The 19662-nt window shown below is 41.0% G+C and overlaps 1 protein-coding gene across 1 annotated transcript in view; it reads left to right on the top strand.

Annotated features, from left to right (window-relative positions):
- LOC105698367 (ubiquitin-conjugating enzyme E2 H) overlaps positions 1 to 19289 on the top strand; it is a 40006-nt gene extending 20717 nt beyond the window's left edge. The window contains exons 3-5 of the mRNA XM_012422558.2: positions 11230 to 11397; positions 12572 to 12700; positions 13099 to 19289. Of these exons, the coding sequence (XP_012277981.1) occupies positions 11230 to 11397; positions 12572 to 12700; positions 13099 to 13235 (434 nt within the window). The 3' untranslated portion in view covers positions 13236 to 19289. The remainder of the gene's footprint in view (positions 1 to 11229; positions 11398 to 12571; positions 12701 to 13098) is intronic.
- Positions 19290 to 19662: the final 373 nt, after the last annotated feature.

Here is a 19662-nt window from a genome sequence, read left to right as displayed (position 1 = left end):
TTAATTTTCTTTTTCCCTGGTTTAGCGATTTCGTTTTAAATCATTTTTATCCGGTGGAGTAATTTTGCGATAGGTCGTAACTTTTTCTTTGTTTAAACAGTCGTATATCTTTGATTGTAATCGCCTTTCCCGTTATTCGTAATTGGATTCTGATAAAATTACCGCAGAATTGCCGTACGCAGTTGCACGTGCTTACACTTGATGTGCGGATCTTCGAGGACGGATTCACGAAGTGAAATCTTATCTCGGTGAGAGGAACACACCAATCGACGTCAAGGATTGATCTATCATGTTCCGTTCGGAGGATTACGGACTCGACTGAACGTCGTATTATTTTCTCGAAAGTCTTCGCTTGTAAATCGTTCCAGTCATTCGCCATTTAGTTCCATCAGCTACTTATGGAAACTCCGTCGTAAAATGTCATTTCCACGTAACTTTACTTGACACATCTACCGGCTGTACAGTCAGGTACACGTGGAAGATCCTTCATATCCGCGTGTATTTTATTTTCAACTTAATTACATAATTTGGTTGCATATGTTGGGTAAGGAAACTTAATATCAGGACGTCGGTCAGCTGTATTTTCTAAATGCATTTCTATTTAGTATATATTATTTCTAATATCAAGATCCGAGCGTTGCTTTTTCAATTTATTTTCTTAAATTTATGTCTGAAATGTGATTGGCTTGGAAATACTTCCTTCTGCGTAGTAAAAAATAGAGATACTGAAATTAGTAGACGCTACAAGTGAAGATAGCTTTCATTAGCACGTAAGGCAACGGAGATAACGAAATGATTTACTTGAAAAGCCGGATATATATATATATATTTTTTTCGAGATTATAATTAACCGTGATACGATGTGCAGATAAGTATCATGCGAAAGTTGGTCGAGTGAACAAGTGGACTTGTGTTTGCAAGTTGTTAATGATATCGCAATACGAACGCAACGGTCGTACTTCTTATCTCTTTTTCTTAACATAACACCTATATACTTTCAACACTTATTAATTTTTTTTTTATCTTTGCGATTCTGCTTTCTTAATACCTCGAGTCATTATTTTGACAAAAAACCAGATTGCGTACTCTACCTCTGCTTAATTTTTTCTAAGAGATCATAAATGGACGAAACACAAATTTACTTCATTAGAATTCCAAGTACAGTTTACCGTTAACGAAGTGTGCATGCACGTCCTGTTACCTCGATTTAACTTGAATTTAAAAACACGAGAAATTAAATCGTAGTCTATTTGTATCATTAAAAGTGCGGCGACGGGGCAAGTACGAGTACTTTCCTCATTCGTGATATGGTTCGTTCGTTTATTTCGTTATCGACTGGAGATTTAACGGAAACGCAGATAATTTTACGCAGGACTGTAGGACCACTTGTCATCCGTTAAGGTGGAAAATTCAAGTGGGCACTATCGATCGACCAATCAGGTTCTATTATGCAAAAGCTGCAAGTAATAGTTACGTATGGAGTTTCAGGTGCGTCATGCCAAATCGTTCTACGAAGCGTACTCGTATGCGGACTTGTCGACGATCGCCTGAATTAACTCGGGATGTCGAGGAGTAAATTAGTATCATCGGGGACGTGTACCGTATGTTCGAAACTGTAGAAAACTTCGTTAACGTAATTCCCAATACAATTTCGTGCATATAATGCCCCTCGCTATTTTTATATTCCCGCCGATCGACGGTTGGTTTTGTGTTGCAAGGTTAATCGTTTTCCGATATCCATCAATTGCTCGTATCGGCTCGTCGGCGGGTCGGGGAAGTCATGATTCATTTAATGTCTCACTACCTTTAATTGAACTTCGACGAGAAGTATAGGAATTATTGTTAATCCGGAGACTGGAGCTCGGAATAACGTACCACTTAAACTTATCCTCTATTGATGCATCGTTGGTAGAATGTGACTTTTCCTTGTTTATGTTTCAGATAATTCCTTTTTAACATTTCTCATTAATAGGAACACTTAGGAAGTTAACATTTACGGTCTTTTTTGCGATTCCAAGGAACAATTGTCGGTCTGTACGATGTTCTCTCATGCTCTGCTTTTCGCAAGGCCAAGGGACAATGGGTTTACGAGTGTTTTTTTCCCCATTGTGAAACTTTTGGGAAAGAGGATATAGAAGCCAGTTTAAAAACTTTGTGTTTACCGAGCTTTACCAGCCGCGACTTAAAGCTCAGGGTGGAGTCGTCGAGGCGTCGCGGTTGCATGTAAAGTACTTCGCCGCCATTTGCATTGCAAAGCGACTGGGTATCTTTTATTCTCCGTCTTATATTTCACGGGAAACGTCATCTTTCTTCTAGCGTCCACTATGGGACTGATTAAGTGTCGCTTTTAATTTGAGAAAGCTCCACTCTCGCGGTTCTAGCCTTGGTAAAGGTGTTTCTGGCACGGCGCAGGGGTTCTGCGCAATAAAAATTCGACGATAACGCACCGTTTCCGCGGCAGAACAGCCCGTTAATTTCTACCCTGTCGTTTCACCGACTTAGTTAAATGGCAGGTGTAAACCAATGGTCTCAAGACCTCGGTGATCCAGTTACAAGCTTGCACCGATTACATCTGGTGCTAACCACTTGCTAGTGAGATCGTAAAACCGAGCTATCACGGAGGGATTATCGGTATGTTCTCCCAAAAGTGTCCACCAGAATGTCACCTCAATGACAATTCAGCCCATTGACCAAAAAAAAAAAAAAAAAAAACAATGGAATTCACTCGTACATCATTACCTTCAAAGAGAAAGTTATCCGTATCTACCATTTTTCTTTAAACGCAATACAATAAGGTGATCATCCGGCACCATCGTGATTCATAATCTTATCGAAGGCTTACCTTTTTCGTCTCGAACGTTTCTTCCACTTCCAGGTTAAAGTCTCCAAAATATTTCCCTTCCTAATTCCATTCATCTAAAGATAAAGATGAAAACTGATTTTCTCCTTTCAGTGTACGTAACGGCGTAACTATATCATCGTAGTATTTATACATATTATATTTCCCCGTGATTTGCATTAGGCCGTTCGTTCCAATTAGCCGTTTTACCTATCGTTACCTTCACAGAAAAAAATTACCGTTTTTTAAAATTCGAGAAAACATCTCGTGGAATACTTCCTTTATCCCGAACGCTTCTCACACTTCCAGCTTAAAATTCCTCCGCTTCCAACTTGCCACTTCTTTTTTTTTTTTCTTCAAACATTTCCCCAAATCACTTCTTTGATTTCCTTACTTGCCTGCGTAGTTTCTTTAATCCGAAGATAAGGACGCAACGGTGTTACTATTGGGTTGTTCGGAAAGTAATTTCGTTTTTTTTTTTTAATGAAAATGAAAGACGATTTTTTTATAGCGAATAAATATTTTATTGAATCATATATTGTCCATTCTGGTCCAATACCTTTTGCCATCTTTCTGGCAGTAGCATGATTCCACGCTCATAAAATGTTTGGTTTTTGCTGTCAAAAAACTGATCCAGGTGATTTTTGACCTCCTCATTTGAAGTAAAGGTTTTACCGACTAAAATATTTTGTAGAGACCGGAACAAGTAATAATCAGAAGGTGCCAGATCTGGAGAATATGGTGGGTGTGGCAGTATATCCCATCCAAGCTGTAGAAGCTTTTGACGAGTTAAGAAACTTGTATGAGGTCTCGCATTATCTTGGTGAAACACTACACCTTTTTTATTGATCAATGCTGGTCTCTTCTGTTTAAGTGAATCGTTCAATCTGTCCAGCTGGTGACAGTACACTTCAGAATTGGTTCGGTAGAATCTCAAAAAAAAAAAACGATTCCTTTGAAATCCCACCAAACAGATACCATCACCTTTTTTTGATGAATTTCGACTTTCGAAGTTCTTTGAGCCGGTTCATCTTCTTTACTCCATGATCTCTTGCGTGTAACATTATCGTAGACAACCCATTTCTCGTCCCCAGAGATTAAACCTAGGCTTTTCAAATGATCATGAACGGTCGAATTCGATAAATTTAATCTCTCAGCGATTTCACGAGTTGTTATTCGCCGGTTTGCATCAATTAATGCCTTCATTGTGTTTTCATCAGCTTTAAGTGGGCTTTCAGAACGTGGAACGCATCTTCAATATCAAAATTGCCGGATCGAAATTTTGCAAACCAGTTTTGACCCTAGCGTTCTGTCAATACATCTTCTCCATACACGTCGGATAATTTTTTTCTTGCTTGAACAGCATTTTTACCTTTTCGATAGTAAACAAGTAAAATTTGCTGAAAATGCCGCTTTTCACTTTCCATATTTGAAAGGGTACCAACCAAAAACTACTGCGTAGGATCAATCAAACTTTTTCACAAGCAAGCCTTGCTAGATCAGCTGTCCAAATATATAATGATTATGCGGCTTAAGTATGAAGTTGGCCGTGAAAAAAAAAAAAATTAAGTCCTCTGTTGGGAAACAACAAAATTACTTTCCGAACAACCCAATATATTGCTGTGGTTACATACGTTACATTTACCTCCGCTTCGCATTTGAACCCCTTGTTCCTATCAGCCGTCATTTTACCGACGACCGTGCGTACCATCCGGACTCGTGCGACCCAGTTGCGGGTCGCTGCCAATTGCATTTGGCGTTAGCGACTCGCACGGCCGCGTTCGCGCGAGTCGCCCTCACGTGGAGAGCTTTTAAGAACTCGGGGTGGAAAAGCACGAGGGCGCCAGCGGAAGGGACGAATCCACGAGCCCGCCAACGCGAAAAACTGGGTCACTGGGCCAAGCGCAAGTGCCCCTTCCCCGCGATAGCGAGCGAGGTATCGAGCCGCAGCTGCATGCTGCATGCCGCGCGCTGCAGCTGCAGCTGCACGCTGCTCCTCGCCGCGGCACCTCCTCTCGCGAGTTCGGGGGACGGATTGATCGGTAAAGTAGGTTTCCCGGGTCTCGAGATCGAGCGTGGGACATGACGGTGATGAGATTTGCAACTGTAGTCGATGCAATCGGGCAGTTCGGGCTACCGTTGTGTAATGGATTCACAAACAACGAGCGGACGAGAATCGAGTTTAGAGTCCTTTATTTCTGTTGGTTGTCCATATAAGTCAGAGGCTAGTGAAAATCTGTCGGTCTTCTCGGAGTTGAAGAATTGTTGTTGCTTCGCAGAGAGGAAAAACGACGTGGTAGGAGAATACGAAGAGCCAATAGGAACGTTGGAGAAATCTGTAATGAAGGGGGGAAAAGACAGGGACTTTGGGCTGGTGATTCGTTAGGAACAAGGGTCGTTGAGGAAGTACAAGATTTCGAGTTCTTAGGAAAAGAAGTGGAATATTGGTTTGATCGAAGTTCTCTCGGAAGACATTACAAATTTGGATAAGACATTAGCCTTAGCTAACGGAACGCAAAAGCGGGAGACCCTGATAACGGCCTAACAGCGGGATTTAGGCGCGTTATCCAACAGGGTAAATAAAATAATTCTTATTAATGGAAAATAAGGCGGACATTACAGTTGCACGGGGCGGCGCATTGGGGGAGTTTAGGGTGGATGCATTGTAGTTCGACGTTACGTTGCTAATTAAAACATTGTATACCAGAAGTGGTGATTAGCCGGGTCAGTGGATTCTGTGGGGTGATTCTGCAGCCTCTCTTTTGGGTATCGTTTTGATCTCTGATTTTAGATCATGGCGGAATGCACGTCGCGCGCTGTTTTTCACGACTGCGTAGATATTTGGGATAGATTTCGACGGATAAAACAGGGATTTTGGATGCAGGGACAAAAATCTGTGCATCGGCAGCGGGTTTACGGTCTCTCTCCTTGTATTTATTATTCCAGTTGTATTAGTTTTTTTTATTGTCTGATTTATACATAGTTTAGAAATCTCCAGTTAAGGGACGATGTCTGTCGCGAGAGATCCAAATTTAGTTGAATCATTAATCCATACTTCTCTATAATAATTCCTCTCTAATAATCTCCTCTATTTAATAGCTCTAAATACGTATTAGCAAACTAGCTTTACGTTCGACTTTTTTTTTTAAGGGGATTAGACAAACTGTCCGAAACTTTGACACATCACTCCTGATCATTTAAGAATTGTCCCGACGCATTGAAAATTTGGATTTTTGGAAACAATTTTTTAACTTAGTCCAGACCAGAACTAAAATGGCGTCGAGCTCTCATATTTCGATCAATATATAACTATCGAAGGCTCCGACATGAAAAACGAAAGAGTCAGGACAATTTTACGACAATTTAGAACACTCTGGTAATCGGTAAACTCGCATTTGAACGGGATAAAGGCAAAAAAAGTGTTGTATGCGCTTCTATGCTAAAACGATGGGAATACGAGGTCTCGGAGTGAAAATTGAATTGACCTGGAAATCACAGATGGCGCAGGGGGTCCCTCTGCAGTCAATTAGGGCCCCAGAAAGCATGAATCCAGAGGATTTCTGGAGTTTTACTTCGATTTCTTTATATTTATTGTACGAAAACGACAGGTGGAGTATGCCATTTGGTACAATAGCCAATATAATTCGACACAGCTGTCAATATAAAAACGAACGTCGGCAACGTGGGCATTTAGAAAAATCTTCTTTATCGACGTCGATCAAGTTCTTCGACGTGTTTCACTTCACCTTAAGATGACCGTTTTAATAAATGCTGGATCTCATATTTAATGACGGGAAATACATTACCGGCGTTTACGTGGACGTTTATTAAGGAGGCTTTTCAGGCGGATTTTCGGGGCGGGTGAAATTCAACAACCCTGCTTAACCGTGACACGATCTTGAGCCAGAGCAATGCCGTAACTGGGGCAGTGCAACCGGTGTCCCACCACCGGGTTTAGAATTGCGGGCCGAGGAGGAGGTAAAAAATGGATTGTTTACCTTTTACGTAACTTAAAGTGAGGCAATTATTTTTATCTATACGTGCCTTATACATTGCTTAATATATATAATAAGTACAGGCCGTTCTTCCGAAGGGTTGATGCAGGGTAATGGATCTTGCAATGGTAGCTGGATGTTGAGCTGATTAAGTAGGTTCAAAAATGCTTTTTAGTCGTAAACACAATGTCAAGGTGGTTTCAGAGACTAGAAGCGATTATTTAAAAACTGATGGTATGGATTTTTGACAAAGATTGTGGTGCCAAAGATATATCTCAATAATTGTAGGGCGAAAATAAATGAAAAAGTGGTTCCTATTGGATTTTTTTGTTCACTAGGAGCTGGATTATTTTCCTTGGAATGATCGGGCCATTGATTCTAAAAATAATCTCTTCTAGTTTCTAAAACTACCTTAACTTCTTATGTCGGGCCTACCGTTCACCAAGAAACATGTAACACCGTGAACCAAAAATCAAACGTTTCCAGCCCTCACGAGCCCACTGTTTTCAAGCATTTCGAAACTGTCTCATCTTAAATTCTCCGTAAAACACGAAATAAAAATGCCCCGTGAGAAAATACTTTCTACGCCGTTTCGTTCTCTTTCATAAACTCACTTCGATTAAAACGCATTTCACAACCTACTAAACCTCTTAAATGGTCCTTCGTGATTTACGATTCCACGCGAAGATCTCTGAAACGGCTCTAGAAAATGAAACTATCTCGACATCTAAATACAGCGCAATGAAAATATACGTTAGTTTGGCTTTGTCCGAGTATCGCTGTGTTACGTCACGTCACATTAAACGGTAACTGCCAAATTGACCGTCGTGTCGCACCGGAAATTTATTCCACGCTCGCGGGATTATTTTGGCGCGAGAAGAAAGGCGACCGTTCTGGGTGCTCGGCCTGAGAAAAAAATAGGAAAGGTCGATTACGCCCGCAGTTGCGTTCACCGTTAACTGAAAGGTCACGTAGCGAAGTTTCCTACGGGAGGAGGAGCAGAGGCGTCCCTGTTCTCGAGCAAAGAAGTGCATCGGCACTTGCACCACTGCACGTACTCGAGTTAGCGATCTCGATGCTTCCCGATGAGACCGTATGGTGGCGCAACGCGAAGTGAAAACTTGCACCGAAATATACCCATTAACGATGAGTATACTCAATCGCAGAGCTTATCAGGGTATCTTATTAAAATCGCCGCGAAAAATCAATGTTAAATTATTCAAATCTAGTGCGGTATTAAAAAGCAACATAATGAGTCCACGAACGATGTATTAGAAGTTCTATTTAAATACGATATACTAAATTTGACGCACTAGTAGATGTATTTAATGTACAGGTTTTATAGCCTTATAAGTTGCATTGAAAAATCCCCGATAAGATGTAAATTTTTGAAGGATAGGATTTTTTTTTTGTAAACTAAAAGTGTTTGGATTTTACAAACGTTTTTAACGGTGTAGAATGGCAATGAAATACCTTGGGGGGGAAGCAAAATGACGTTCTATATTTTGTTTTTCTAACTTTTTATGTTATGGAAAGCAGGAAATTGAAGGGAGGTACGAGGAATGGATTGCATTTTTTGCGGGGAATAATCGAGTCTTTGTGCGTCGTTGGAGTGATAAGGAAAAAATGGAGTACCGATCGGTTCACAGTGTTCGATAGAGTACGATCATGGATTGGTGAATAGGAACATTCATGCGCCTCCACGGGGAGTACTTCCAGGTCGCTCTCTCGTTCGTTTTCGTCTAAACGCATCGCGGAAAGTTTTTAATATCTTTTCTTTAGACAGGACACGATCTGATTAAAGTCTGGGCTGAACAACACCCAGTCGGAATGTCTTTGTCATTCGATCCTGTAGATTCGCCGGACGCACTCGCGTGTACGCAACGAATGACCGTTTCACGCAGTGCGTGCAATGCGAAATGACAGCGGTTATCTGATTCAGTTGCAGATGAGCAAAACGCTCGGTTCTGCCATGAAGCGGTAACGTGGGAACCCGTGTTTAAATGGCCAATTTGACTTGCAGGCTTTACCTTCGGTGCGCATCTTGGAACGCTAGTTTTTATTTACATACCTGAATTCCGTTGGAACGAGTCTTGCGCACAATTATTCGACATTGGGAACGGAAATCATATCACAGGTTCGGCATAATAAAATATTAATAAAACATGTCAGGTCAGGGTAATGGGAACAGAGAAGCGGCTCCGCTAGGAACATAATTCTACTGGTTCCAAAGGATATTTTAATTCCCTCAGTTTTAAACGTAATTTTTCAATTTTGTTATATAGATTAACGCTGGTTAGTCGATGTTGGTGTAAATACTCAACGTAATTATCCACTGATAATTCCAAGGCAGGTCATTTGTTATTTTTTTTTTTTTTTAAATACGGGAAAGTGCGATCGATGCTCGGGACGATTTTTTAAATTTCGTTCATCTCTATCTTGCAGTCGCTAGTTCTCGTTAAGTAGATCGGCGTTATCACGAACCTCGAGGTGAAATTATCCAAAAATAGACGCCGAGCTCGGTTACGAGAATCATAGTTGCTTAGGAAGCCTTTCGACGCACACGAAGCCGAAGTACTTATTCTCGAGCATCTCTTGTATTTATCCTATTTATCTAGACTCCTTTTACAGGTCCGTGGTGATCGAAAGTAACTAGAATTCTCATTTGCTAGACTTAAGTGAGTTTACCGATGGTCTCGGTAATCTAGCTTCGCTTGCCGAGGCGGTACCTCCGTTAAGGTTGGATTACGGCGGCCTGTTAATTACGCATAATTCACCTCGGTTAATTTATATTGTCGAAATGTGGCATAATTGATTCCGAGGAGAGAAACAAAGTGACGACACGATTCTCCGCAACAACTTGCAAGTTAACTCGTTGGGTCTTCCTTGCACTTTCATTTCCGGTTTTCTAGAAATAATTTATCCGGCCATTTGTTAGTGCACATTTCGGAGGATATTGTAACTTGATTACAATCACTGTTAACGAGTTTCCAGACAAAGTAATAAAAATCATTTCCTTATTTCGCGAGCCGTTCTCGGTAGCTACTGTCGATTTAGCGCAAGTGATGCAGCGGCTCGCCAGGAAAGAAATCCACCACCGTCCTCAGGGAAAACCTGACATTTTTCACCACAATTAAACCCAGGCGGGCAGAAACCGTCGATTTGCGGATTTCTTTTTGCCTTAGACAGAGAGAGGCGTAATTTCATTAACACGTGGAAATCTGCAGCGCGTTGCGCTCTCGTTGAATTCTATCTACGGGTTTGACTTTCACCGGATATATTCGAGGCGACCGTGTACATACGTGCCGCCAACGCGTTTACGCTTTGTGCACGCACGAAATGTTATTTCGAAAAGGAATTGAGGGAATGAAACATCGAAAAGTTAACCAGCCGTGGTTCATTGCGAAAACCTAGGAGTTGCGCCTGCGTTACGTGTCGACGCTCAGCACGCCTTACAATCGGTTGCAATTATTCTGTATTAGCCGCACCAGCGAAACGCTCCGACATAATGTTTTTTTTCCAACATGCGTCATTTTCCAAAAAAACAAATGAATGTGTTGACTGTATCGTAATTCGTAATCTTTCAGACTCCCCTTTTGTTTTTTTCCAACACGCGTCATTTTCAGGAAAAAAAAATGTGCTGACTGTATCGTAACCTTTTAGACTCCCCTTTACAGTGTGGTTATGACTTTGCCGAGCTTAATTTAAACTCGCTTTTTTTCGAAAAAAAAAAAGAACGAAACGGACAAAAATCCTACAAATATTTGGTTTAGATTTCATTCGGTGAGTTTGGGAATTTAAATCGACGGATTTCTATTCATAGCTATACACAATTTTCCAAATTAGAATGTAATTCTCCTTTATGCAGTACATGACAACATGTTTAAACAATGTAGAGCATGTTACCTTTAATTCAATATTTACAACCATTCATATTTTTACATAATTATTATACGTTACAAATATCAATCCTTGCAGAAAGTGATTTTCCTAACCAATTGACTTACTGAGCCATTCTGTCCCTTTACTCTCAATTTGTATCAAAACATCGTCGTTTGTTATTCAGGAGTCACCTAAATTATTGGTTCCGGACCGCTTGTTTACGTCATGGATAAGCATTATCGGCTGTAATTCATTGTTTTCGAGAAAGAGATTCGGTAATTGGCAACGCCGATGTAGGTATTGGTGAGCACAGTCCTCGCCATGAATTCCTAACCTACAATCTTGACCGCTTTGAGCGTCTCTAATTTTTCCCGTTCCACGTCACTGGGTCGGATCAGTGGCATTGGTCGGTTCCGCTGTGACGTCACCGGGATCCATGGTTACGCAGTGGCGTCGACACCGGATATCTTCCGCTTCCTTTGATGTACTAACCGAGTCTATTTCCGATTGCAGCGCCTTACGAGGGTGGAATATGGAAGGTGAGGGTTCACCTGCCCGAACATTACCCTTTCAAGTCGCCTTCGATCGGCTTCATGAACAAGGTGTACCACCCTAACATCGACGAGGTCTCGGGCACCGTGTGCCTTGACGTCATCAACCAGGCCTGGACAGCCTTGTACGGTACGCGAGTTGGTTTCACACTCGGTAACTTAAACCTAATCGCTCTCTGAAACGGCCTCGTAGGTCGACCATCGACGGGATAAATCTCTTTATATTTTAGGTTTTAATTCGTAGCCTCTAGAGTTTCGTTCGTTAAGGTGACACGAAAGTGGCGTCTGAGGGATCTCGTTTATGGAACTTTTCTCCGAAATGGGTGTACCAAATCGTTGGAGCTCTCACCATATGAATGCAGAGGCTCGAAGGGAGGTATTGATTCACAAAAAAATAGAAAAAAAATAGTTTATAAACATTTTTATAATTTTGTTATTAAAATTAAAATTTCAAGGGTGTCGGAACCTTCATCAGAGCATTCTCATGGTAAAATGTCAAACGATTCGGTACACTCTGGAAAAAGTTTTATAAACGCTTGACCTCTCAAATACCACTTTCATATAACCTTAAAGTCGTAGCAAAGGTATCCAGTTGAACACTTGATAAAAGAAGAATTTAAGTGGTCGAATCGCAATAATGTCTTATGTTCCTATCACGTGATCATTTCCAAGTTAGGAATGACACCCTTGACCAAGATTACCTTATATGTGACAAAAATTCAGATGGTTCCTTGTGCTTAATTTCTAAGAACAGGAACTAACGAGTAACTAAGAGTGAGAGAATGGAAACGCTCTGCTTAAAGAATTAAAACAAGTATAGAAAACAAATCTCCATAGGCATGGTTGCCCTGTACATAATGGTTCGTGGAGGGGATGCCCACTTATCGCAGTTTCTCCTTCTACAAGTACGTAATATTAATTATAGGTCGGGTCTCCGGTAGAAATATAAGGAGGCATTTAATTGGATCCTCTTCGTGCACTTTTTTTACCCATATGTACCGGTCCCCACGACCAGCGCATTAAAAAAATTGTTACGGTATCGTATGAAACATATTTGCAATTTGCACATATCGAAAGTGTATGTCAACCGGTTTAACACTCGATAACCGAATGCTCTAGTCGTATGATACAGCCTCGTAGGTCAGGCGTAACCAAGACAAGCCGACACGGACGTTTGTTTTTATTTGATTTTTTAATTGGCCACAAGAAGTGCGAGTTACGAAAGTATAGGAACGGCACAGATCTGCAATATACAGATAAGTAGATGAATATTTAATTAAAATCTTCTTCCGCTTTTCTTTCAGATCTCTCGAACATCTTCGAGTCTTTCCTGCCACAGCTTTTAACATATCCCAATCCAATCGACCCCCTAAATGGCGACGCCGCAGCGCTGTACCTCCATAAACCTGAGGAGTACAAGAAAAAAGTCACGGGTGCGTTATAATACGTTACAATACGTTATAATACGTTATAAAGGTCTTCCCGAGTACGATATTAACTGTTTAAGAAGCTTGCATTACAGTCCGTATATAACGACGCATAATGTAGCAGGTCCTCTCCGTGCATAATTTACTAGGTCATAAATTCACTTCCTTTTTTATTCACTTGGAAGTTTTTAAGTGCACTAAGGATTTTAAGTCCGAATGTCGTTAAAACGAAGTTTGCAGACAATAAGAGAAGATTAATACCCTTGCGAAGTACACGTCAGATTCATGGCTGAATTAAACAACGTCATATCTCGGAAGCTTTCTTTGACTCGGATTCGTTTGGTAGTCGGGGGTGCGAGGAAGCTTTTAAACGAGTACTAACGTTGCCATTTGTTGTTCGACAGACTACGTTAGGAAGTACGCGACGGAAGAGGCGCTGAGGGACCAGGAAAATGGCGGGACCGGCAACGGCATGTCGTCGGACAGCGAATCGTCGATGAGCGACTTCAGCGAGGACGAGGCGCAAGATATGGAGTTGTAACCAAATATTTTACCATCCACCGCCCCCACGTCCCTAGTCCCGAGTCCCTGTAACCCTCGATCGCTCGTCCTACCAAATAGATGCTTCTTCACGACCCTTCGCCCTGCCCCGATCGTCCCTCCTCACCTCTCGACAGGAACTTCTTATAGTCTCGTCAAGAAGCGATCGGTCGTCGCGCGACCGCGGATCGTGGACGTGCGAATTACCGTTTAGTCATTCGAAAATAAGATGGACGGGTCCTCGACTCGTCCGCGCCCCGTGGGGTGTGTTCAGAATCTTTTAGGAGATGCGTTTGGGCGACTTCCGCGGAAGCCATCGTGTCCTAGACCCGGATAGACTCGGAGCGGAGGGAGACGATACAGGTCGACCGGAGCGCACGATTTCTCGCCATCCTCCCAGAACTTTTCTCCATATCGAATTCGAACGGCAGACACCATGAGGCTACGTGTAGGACGGGTCTTTGGCTCGATTTTACCACTTATGGTTCGTTTCCAGACGATGTCTAGGTCCGGCGACTTCCTTTCTTGAGCGCGCGACCTATCAGTTCCCGATTATTATAAGGAGTTTCCTTTCGGTTCCCTTCTCTAAGAAGTCGTTGATATCGTGGCTGATATCTCGTTGACTTAGGTCTTGAAACAACCTGTAGTCGCGTTTTGAAATCTTGACTACGGGCTTACGAGTGGCGGTTCGGATCCGTGCTTTCCGATGTACTGGGTCAAATTGTGCGAAACTGGACGCGCGCGTTGCGAAGCGTCCTTTCATCTCGTCTTGTTCCTTGGATCCGATTTCCTGCGCATTTTCTATCGATCGATCACACGTGACAAGATGGACCTTGTACAAAACGAAGCGTCGTTCCATCTCGTCTCGTCGCGTCTCGCCTCGTCTCGCCTAGTTTTGTCTTCTGGACCGGCAGTCTTAAATTCTAAGGAATATAAGGAAGGTTTTCCTAAATACGAGCACAGATTATTGAAATAATGTACGGGACGCGACGAGTGCTCGGTTCTAATTGGAATAAAAACGTTGTCTTTATACGTTCGTTCTGGCTTGATGTATGACAATACGGAGATGCGCGTTAAGATTTCTCGTTGCAATGTTCGGCACCTTCGAGATATACGTAGAAGTTTCGCAGCGGATTCGCTTGGTGGCTGGCAGATCCTTCTGCATTCTTTTTCCTCTCTCTCTCTCTTTCTCTCAACATTTTAACGTTGTTCGTGCAGACAATGAAGTTTGCGTGATTCAATTTTATAAATTTAATTTGTACGCGTAGTAAGAAGAAGTCTAACGGGAGCGCGGCACGTTCTTTCGGAACTTCCGTGTATGGTCATTGTGTTAAGGAAACCTCGGCAAGTATTTGCATTCCATTTCTGATAGTGCACGACGAGGAAGCGTTGATTACGATATCGTAAATGATTTCAGTACTTTGTGCTCATATTCGGCAAATCTTTTACTGGTGTGCGATGTACGGTGGAAAGGATGGGATGAGTTTCTACGGATATGCTACGTTCACATCTACGTTCGAGATCTGTCTCGTGTGCTGCTGTTATTTGTTAATCGGTCGGGTGTATGTCCTTCGCACAACTAGAAAATACTCGGAACATCACGGTTCTCTGTACATGCGAAACCGTGGGATTGATTTGTTGCTAGTCTTAATAAAAAGATTTAGCATTTCGCGTGCACGGAGAACCGGAAGAAGTAACTCGAAGGACGTATTCGCGTAGCAAGTACAAAAGGAAGTATTCGGCGAGGTCAGACTCCTTAAGCTTTAAGAGAAGTTCTCGACGAAGTACCTAATCTAATCATCACTGTCAATGGTCTCATGTCTTTCGTCATTCTCAGCAGAGAAAGGAGTAGAAAAGAGCAAATGGCGTGTCTGTACCACTGGTTCCTTTATTATTTAAGTTTCACTTTTATTTCTCAGGCTCTTTCAGGGCACTCGGAAACTGTTTCTTCGCACACCTCGTCTCTGTCCAGAGTTCGGGGGGTGAAAGACTTTTTATTTTATTTTTATTCAAATAACGAAGTGGTATAAATCTAACGGTAATTCTGTTAAATGGTAAATAAAATTATTTTTCGCTGACTTACGGTTTTGGCATAGTATCGGTATAGAAAGTACTTTTTACAAATTTAGAAGCTTTTATTTCGACATTGGGATTCAATGATTCCGTTTTTCCGCTTATCGGTAGTCTTGGAATTTTATCACGTATCAATCGTTGCTTTTGTTTTTCTTTACCCATATGTGGTATCAGAGAGAGGAGTCCTCTGACAGACATTAGAACATCCTGCGCTCGAACAACCGCCAAAATCTACTTCGACTTCGAGTTTTTGGTCAATGTTGTACTAATTCTCATGCTTCGGGCTTGCGAACTTTTTCCGGGAGAGCTCACTTTTATTTCCATTCCCAAAGCCATAATCACGCGTTAAAAAAAAAAAACAAAAAAAACCGAATGTCATACTGGAACCATTCCTAACTTCTTCCTTTCCGATACGATTCCCGGTTTCCCTCGCAGGACTTTACCACACGAAAACGTCACGGAGACCTTGAGAACGACCTCGAAGAAGTCACGAAAACGGCCGAGCGAGGAAGTCGGCGATCTTGCACCTCTTCTGAAAGTCATCCGTTCGTCCTCGTCGAGGAGAAAAAGTCGAACCCGAATTTGCGACGCCGACCAGGAAACCTCGACCTCTTCTTCGAGAACTCTGCCAGGATCCTCTTCGGATGTTTCGGATCTTTTAAACTCGCAGAGTGACGTCGACATGAATTGTCCTCGGCAACGCTCAGAAAGTCATCGCGATCCCGAAGATCAACTCCAGGAGACGAGCATGGAGGTCGATACGGCCGATTCAGAAGGAAGTGATAACCCCGATGTTAACCTCGAATGACCTTAAGCAATCTCGCGGTTCTTCGCGATTTTTGGCCGATTTTACGGAATTTTTGTACGACTGTGTCGTGATATTCTACGTTATGTCGAATTTAGTGCAAAGGTCACCCTAGAACTTTTAACCGTTTATAGAGATTTTTGCTTCATTGTGGCAAAGCGATAAAGAATATTTCAGAGTAAAGCAATTCTGTACACTGCGTACTGATAAAACAAGAATTTCCATTAAATTTGAAGTAGCAAATACGTGGCATTTTTGCAACTTTTGTACTATGTGAAATTAGTAGAATTTTATTTTAACGATCCAGAGAAATGGAGAACGAATCGTGGCGTATTTTAACCTTGTAAACTTTTGTTCAGAAATATTTGATATGCGTCGGTTCAATTGGTGTTAAGACCATATTATTGTACGGCCAAAGTGACACATTATGGTTGCTTTTTATTTATTACTTTTTAAAATAAGATCTGCCTATAAGCCACGAAACATTTGATGCGTGTTCTCAGATGACCATTCTTAAAGGGTGTTCTATTATCGAATTTTGTTTTTCCGTTCAGCGATCAGAGATTCAAGGTCATTCGATCGGTGCATTCGATCCCTCAACCGCAAGATATGATCCTAACATTACGCGTCTTACCCTGGTCTTCCTTCAGCAGGACTCGTGACTTTCTCGAAATAATCGTCGCGTTTTGTAAGCGTACAAAATTAGAGGGTAAACCGTTGACGCGATAAATGCATAGCGATAATTGCGTCATAAAATTCTCCATAATCTGCTTATGTTTACCATCATTCGATGACATTCGACGATCGATCTTGCGAAGTATTGTGAACGGGAGAGTAATATTAACAATTAACATGCATGTATTATCGAAATTTGTCGAGGAAATCCAATTTGTCATCGGTGTATCGTGTATACACGTAGGCGGTATGTAGGCTTTATAAAGCGCACGTGCACAGGGTGCACACATCTTTGCGGAAACATATGGCGTTTCGGTATGCAATCTTTACGAGGAATATCTTGATGTATCGCGTGTCGCAGTATCGATCGGAATCGCAGTGCCTTTAGGGCGAAGTAGCGTGCCTTAATATCGCATTTTCCTTGCCTAGACATCGGAGAACTTCTCGAGAAGTCTGTCGGGTTTCCTGGACCAGCGTTTCAAAAGCTTTCGGAATCGCTTACAAGGAGTTACGTGGACGCACGAAAAGGCGCAAAACGACCGCTCGTTTCTTTCGACCGAAAAACTCGATCCTTTTCCCTGGCCGATGAGAATAACGCAAAGGACATATACCAATCCCAGCCTTGTCATTTTTGTCACGACTGTAGCTACTAGAATCGCGTTAACTGTCTCTCACTGTTTAGTATAGTGCAAAGTGTGTTTACAGTTTAACGATCTACTAGCAAGACGAGAACAAAAAAAGAATGTAATGGAATAATATAAATATCTTTTTTATAAACGGACGAAATATTTTGTAATAAAATAATTATCAAGTATATACCGCCGTAGAGTTCTTCACTGAGGATAGCTTCACTGGGTGCTGGGTGTATTTTTGAGACGTGTGACTCGTGTTTAAGCTCGATAATTATATTCCGAATCTGCGGGTTTTTTTTTTTTTTCAACTAAGTTCGTTATTAATTATGAGTTTCGTATATATGTGTACATATATATGTATATTCATTGATTGTTATAAATTTATGGGATAGTTTTGCATTTTTATAGGATATATCGTCGGATGATATTTGGGTGTTATGCGAACTTATTTGATTTATTTCATTTGAGTATGTACAATTATTTAAGTTTAACGCGATATTACGAAGTTTCCAAATTTTTCTTAAGAGACAAACAGTCCTTTATGGTATTTTCATCGGTGCATTCTTTTCGACACATGCGCCGCTCTTATTTTCGTGCATCGCGGACTGTCGTCATTTCCATCCTGAGAAGCAGTCGCGCTTTTCCCTTATGCCGAACGGCAAATCTTAAGGAAATTTCTGTAAAATTAATATCCAGGGAGTAATGGAAAAAATATGCGACAGGGTCATGATTAAAGAGAAGAACGAAACTGCCATTACCTTTTTTGGAGTAGCTCTGAGTTTGCTCGTACATAGAGAATGAATTTTCATTGCAAAATGGTTGTCAAGGTTTCGCGCAATTATTGCACCGCTGACCTTGACTTGTCTTTTTAAAAATATTTCCTTTCTTTATTTGTAGCACTGCAAACGGCTTTGTAATTATATGTATAACTTTGTACCTGGAACAAACATCTCAAACGCATACATTTAATTGAATTTGAGTATCTAACGATACATTGATTTTAACCATTATTTAAAATTCTTAACTGAAATATTTTTCTCAAATTTTTGTTTATATAAAGTAGGTCATATGTGAGATAATTAAGGTCATCGAAATTTTGATGACGTTCTCTAGAGCTTCATTTTCGAACACCATGTGTAGTTATATGATAACTGATGCTCAGACATACTCTGTACAGCACTAAGCAATTACCATTACAACTTCTCGGAGTAACATTTTACTAAGACACATCGAATTACAACTTCCAAAATGTACAAAAATTGTTAATCACTTGCTAAAGCGAGGTAAATATTAACGCGAGATGTATATTAAGACGAGCTTCTGCATTATAGGCTGAGGTGGATGAGTCGGGAGATACTCATTGCAGTCTGTTTTATTTCCGAGGTATTTTAAAACATTTATTTCCTACGAGACATGTCAAGTTTTTGAACATTTTCTTTCTTTCATAAGGGGTTGTGATCGTTATTCGTTGGCTTGATTGCAAATTTTTCTCACTACCAGCATGATACTATAGCGCAAATTTGGTAGCGATTCGTTGTTATTAAAATAAGACAGCTGCTTTCGCAAAGAGAGGTCGATTAAATACGAAGGAAAATATGAAATGAGAAAAAAAAAAAAAGCGACGGAGACGAGTGCTTCTCTAGGTTGGAATAACAGAGATGGTACCATCGTGCTCTCAGATCTCACACATTGCGATTACTAATAAGAGTTATTATATTGATTAGTTGTACGTTAATTTTCGTATTCGTATTTTGCGTAAGCACCGGTCAATCTACTAATAAATTATCTTAACGTATAGTTTTAGTGAATTTGGATGAGATAATCTTTAAGTTAATAATGATAATAATAATATTCTTGTTTTTCTTTTGGATATGGTCTTTTGTTTCTTTTTATCATGTTTTATTTTTTTATTTTCTACAGGTTTCCGGATTTGGTTGGTGATTTTTGGTGATTGTTTTTTTGGGGTTTTTCTATATTAGGCTGGGCAACCTTGAGAGAATGTGTTTTAACCCCGTCGGAATCAGTGAAAAAAATGTTATTTTTTTTAAGTATGTATAGTTAAGCAAAGGGATAATTAAGATGGGATGATGAAACCGAGGAAGTGATCCGTATAGCTAAAGCCATTCTTTGAATGAATTACATTGTTAAGGGGAGAAACTGTACGTGAAATGCAAATTTTTGACTTTCCATTGGAAATGTACGTCTTTCCCTGTTGTTGAAAATACTGAATAAAACGGTTGTTG

The sequence above is a fragment of the Orussus abietinus genome, unplaced genomic scaffold (assembly GCF_000612105.2).
Source record: "Orussus abietinus isolate OABI.00-Male unplaced genomic scaffold, Oabi_2.0 scaffold70, whole genome shotgun sequence".
Taxonomy (NCBI): Eukaryota; Metazoa; Arthropoda; class Insecta; order Hymenoptera; family Orussidae; genus Orussus; species Orussus abietinus.
Note: the sequence above shows the minus strand (reverse complement) of the source record. Positions and strands in the feature narration are given on the sequence as shown.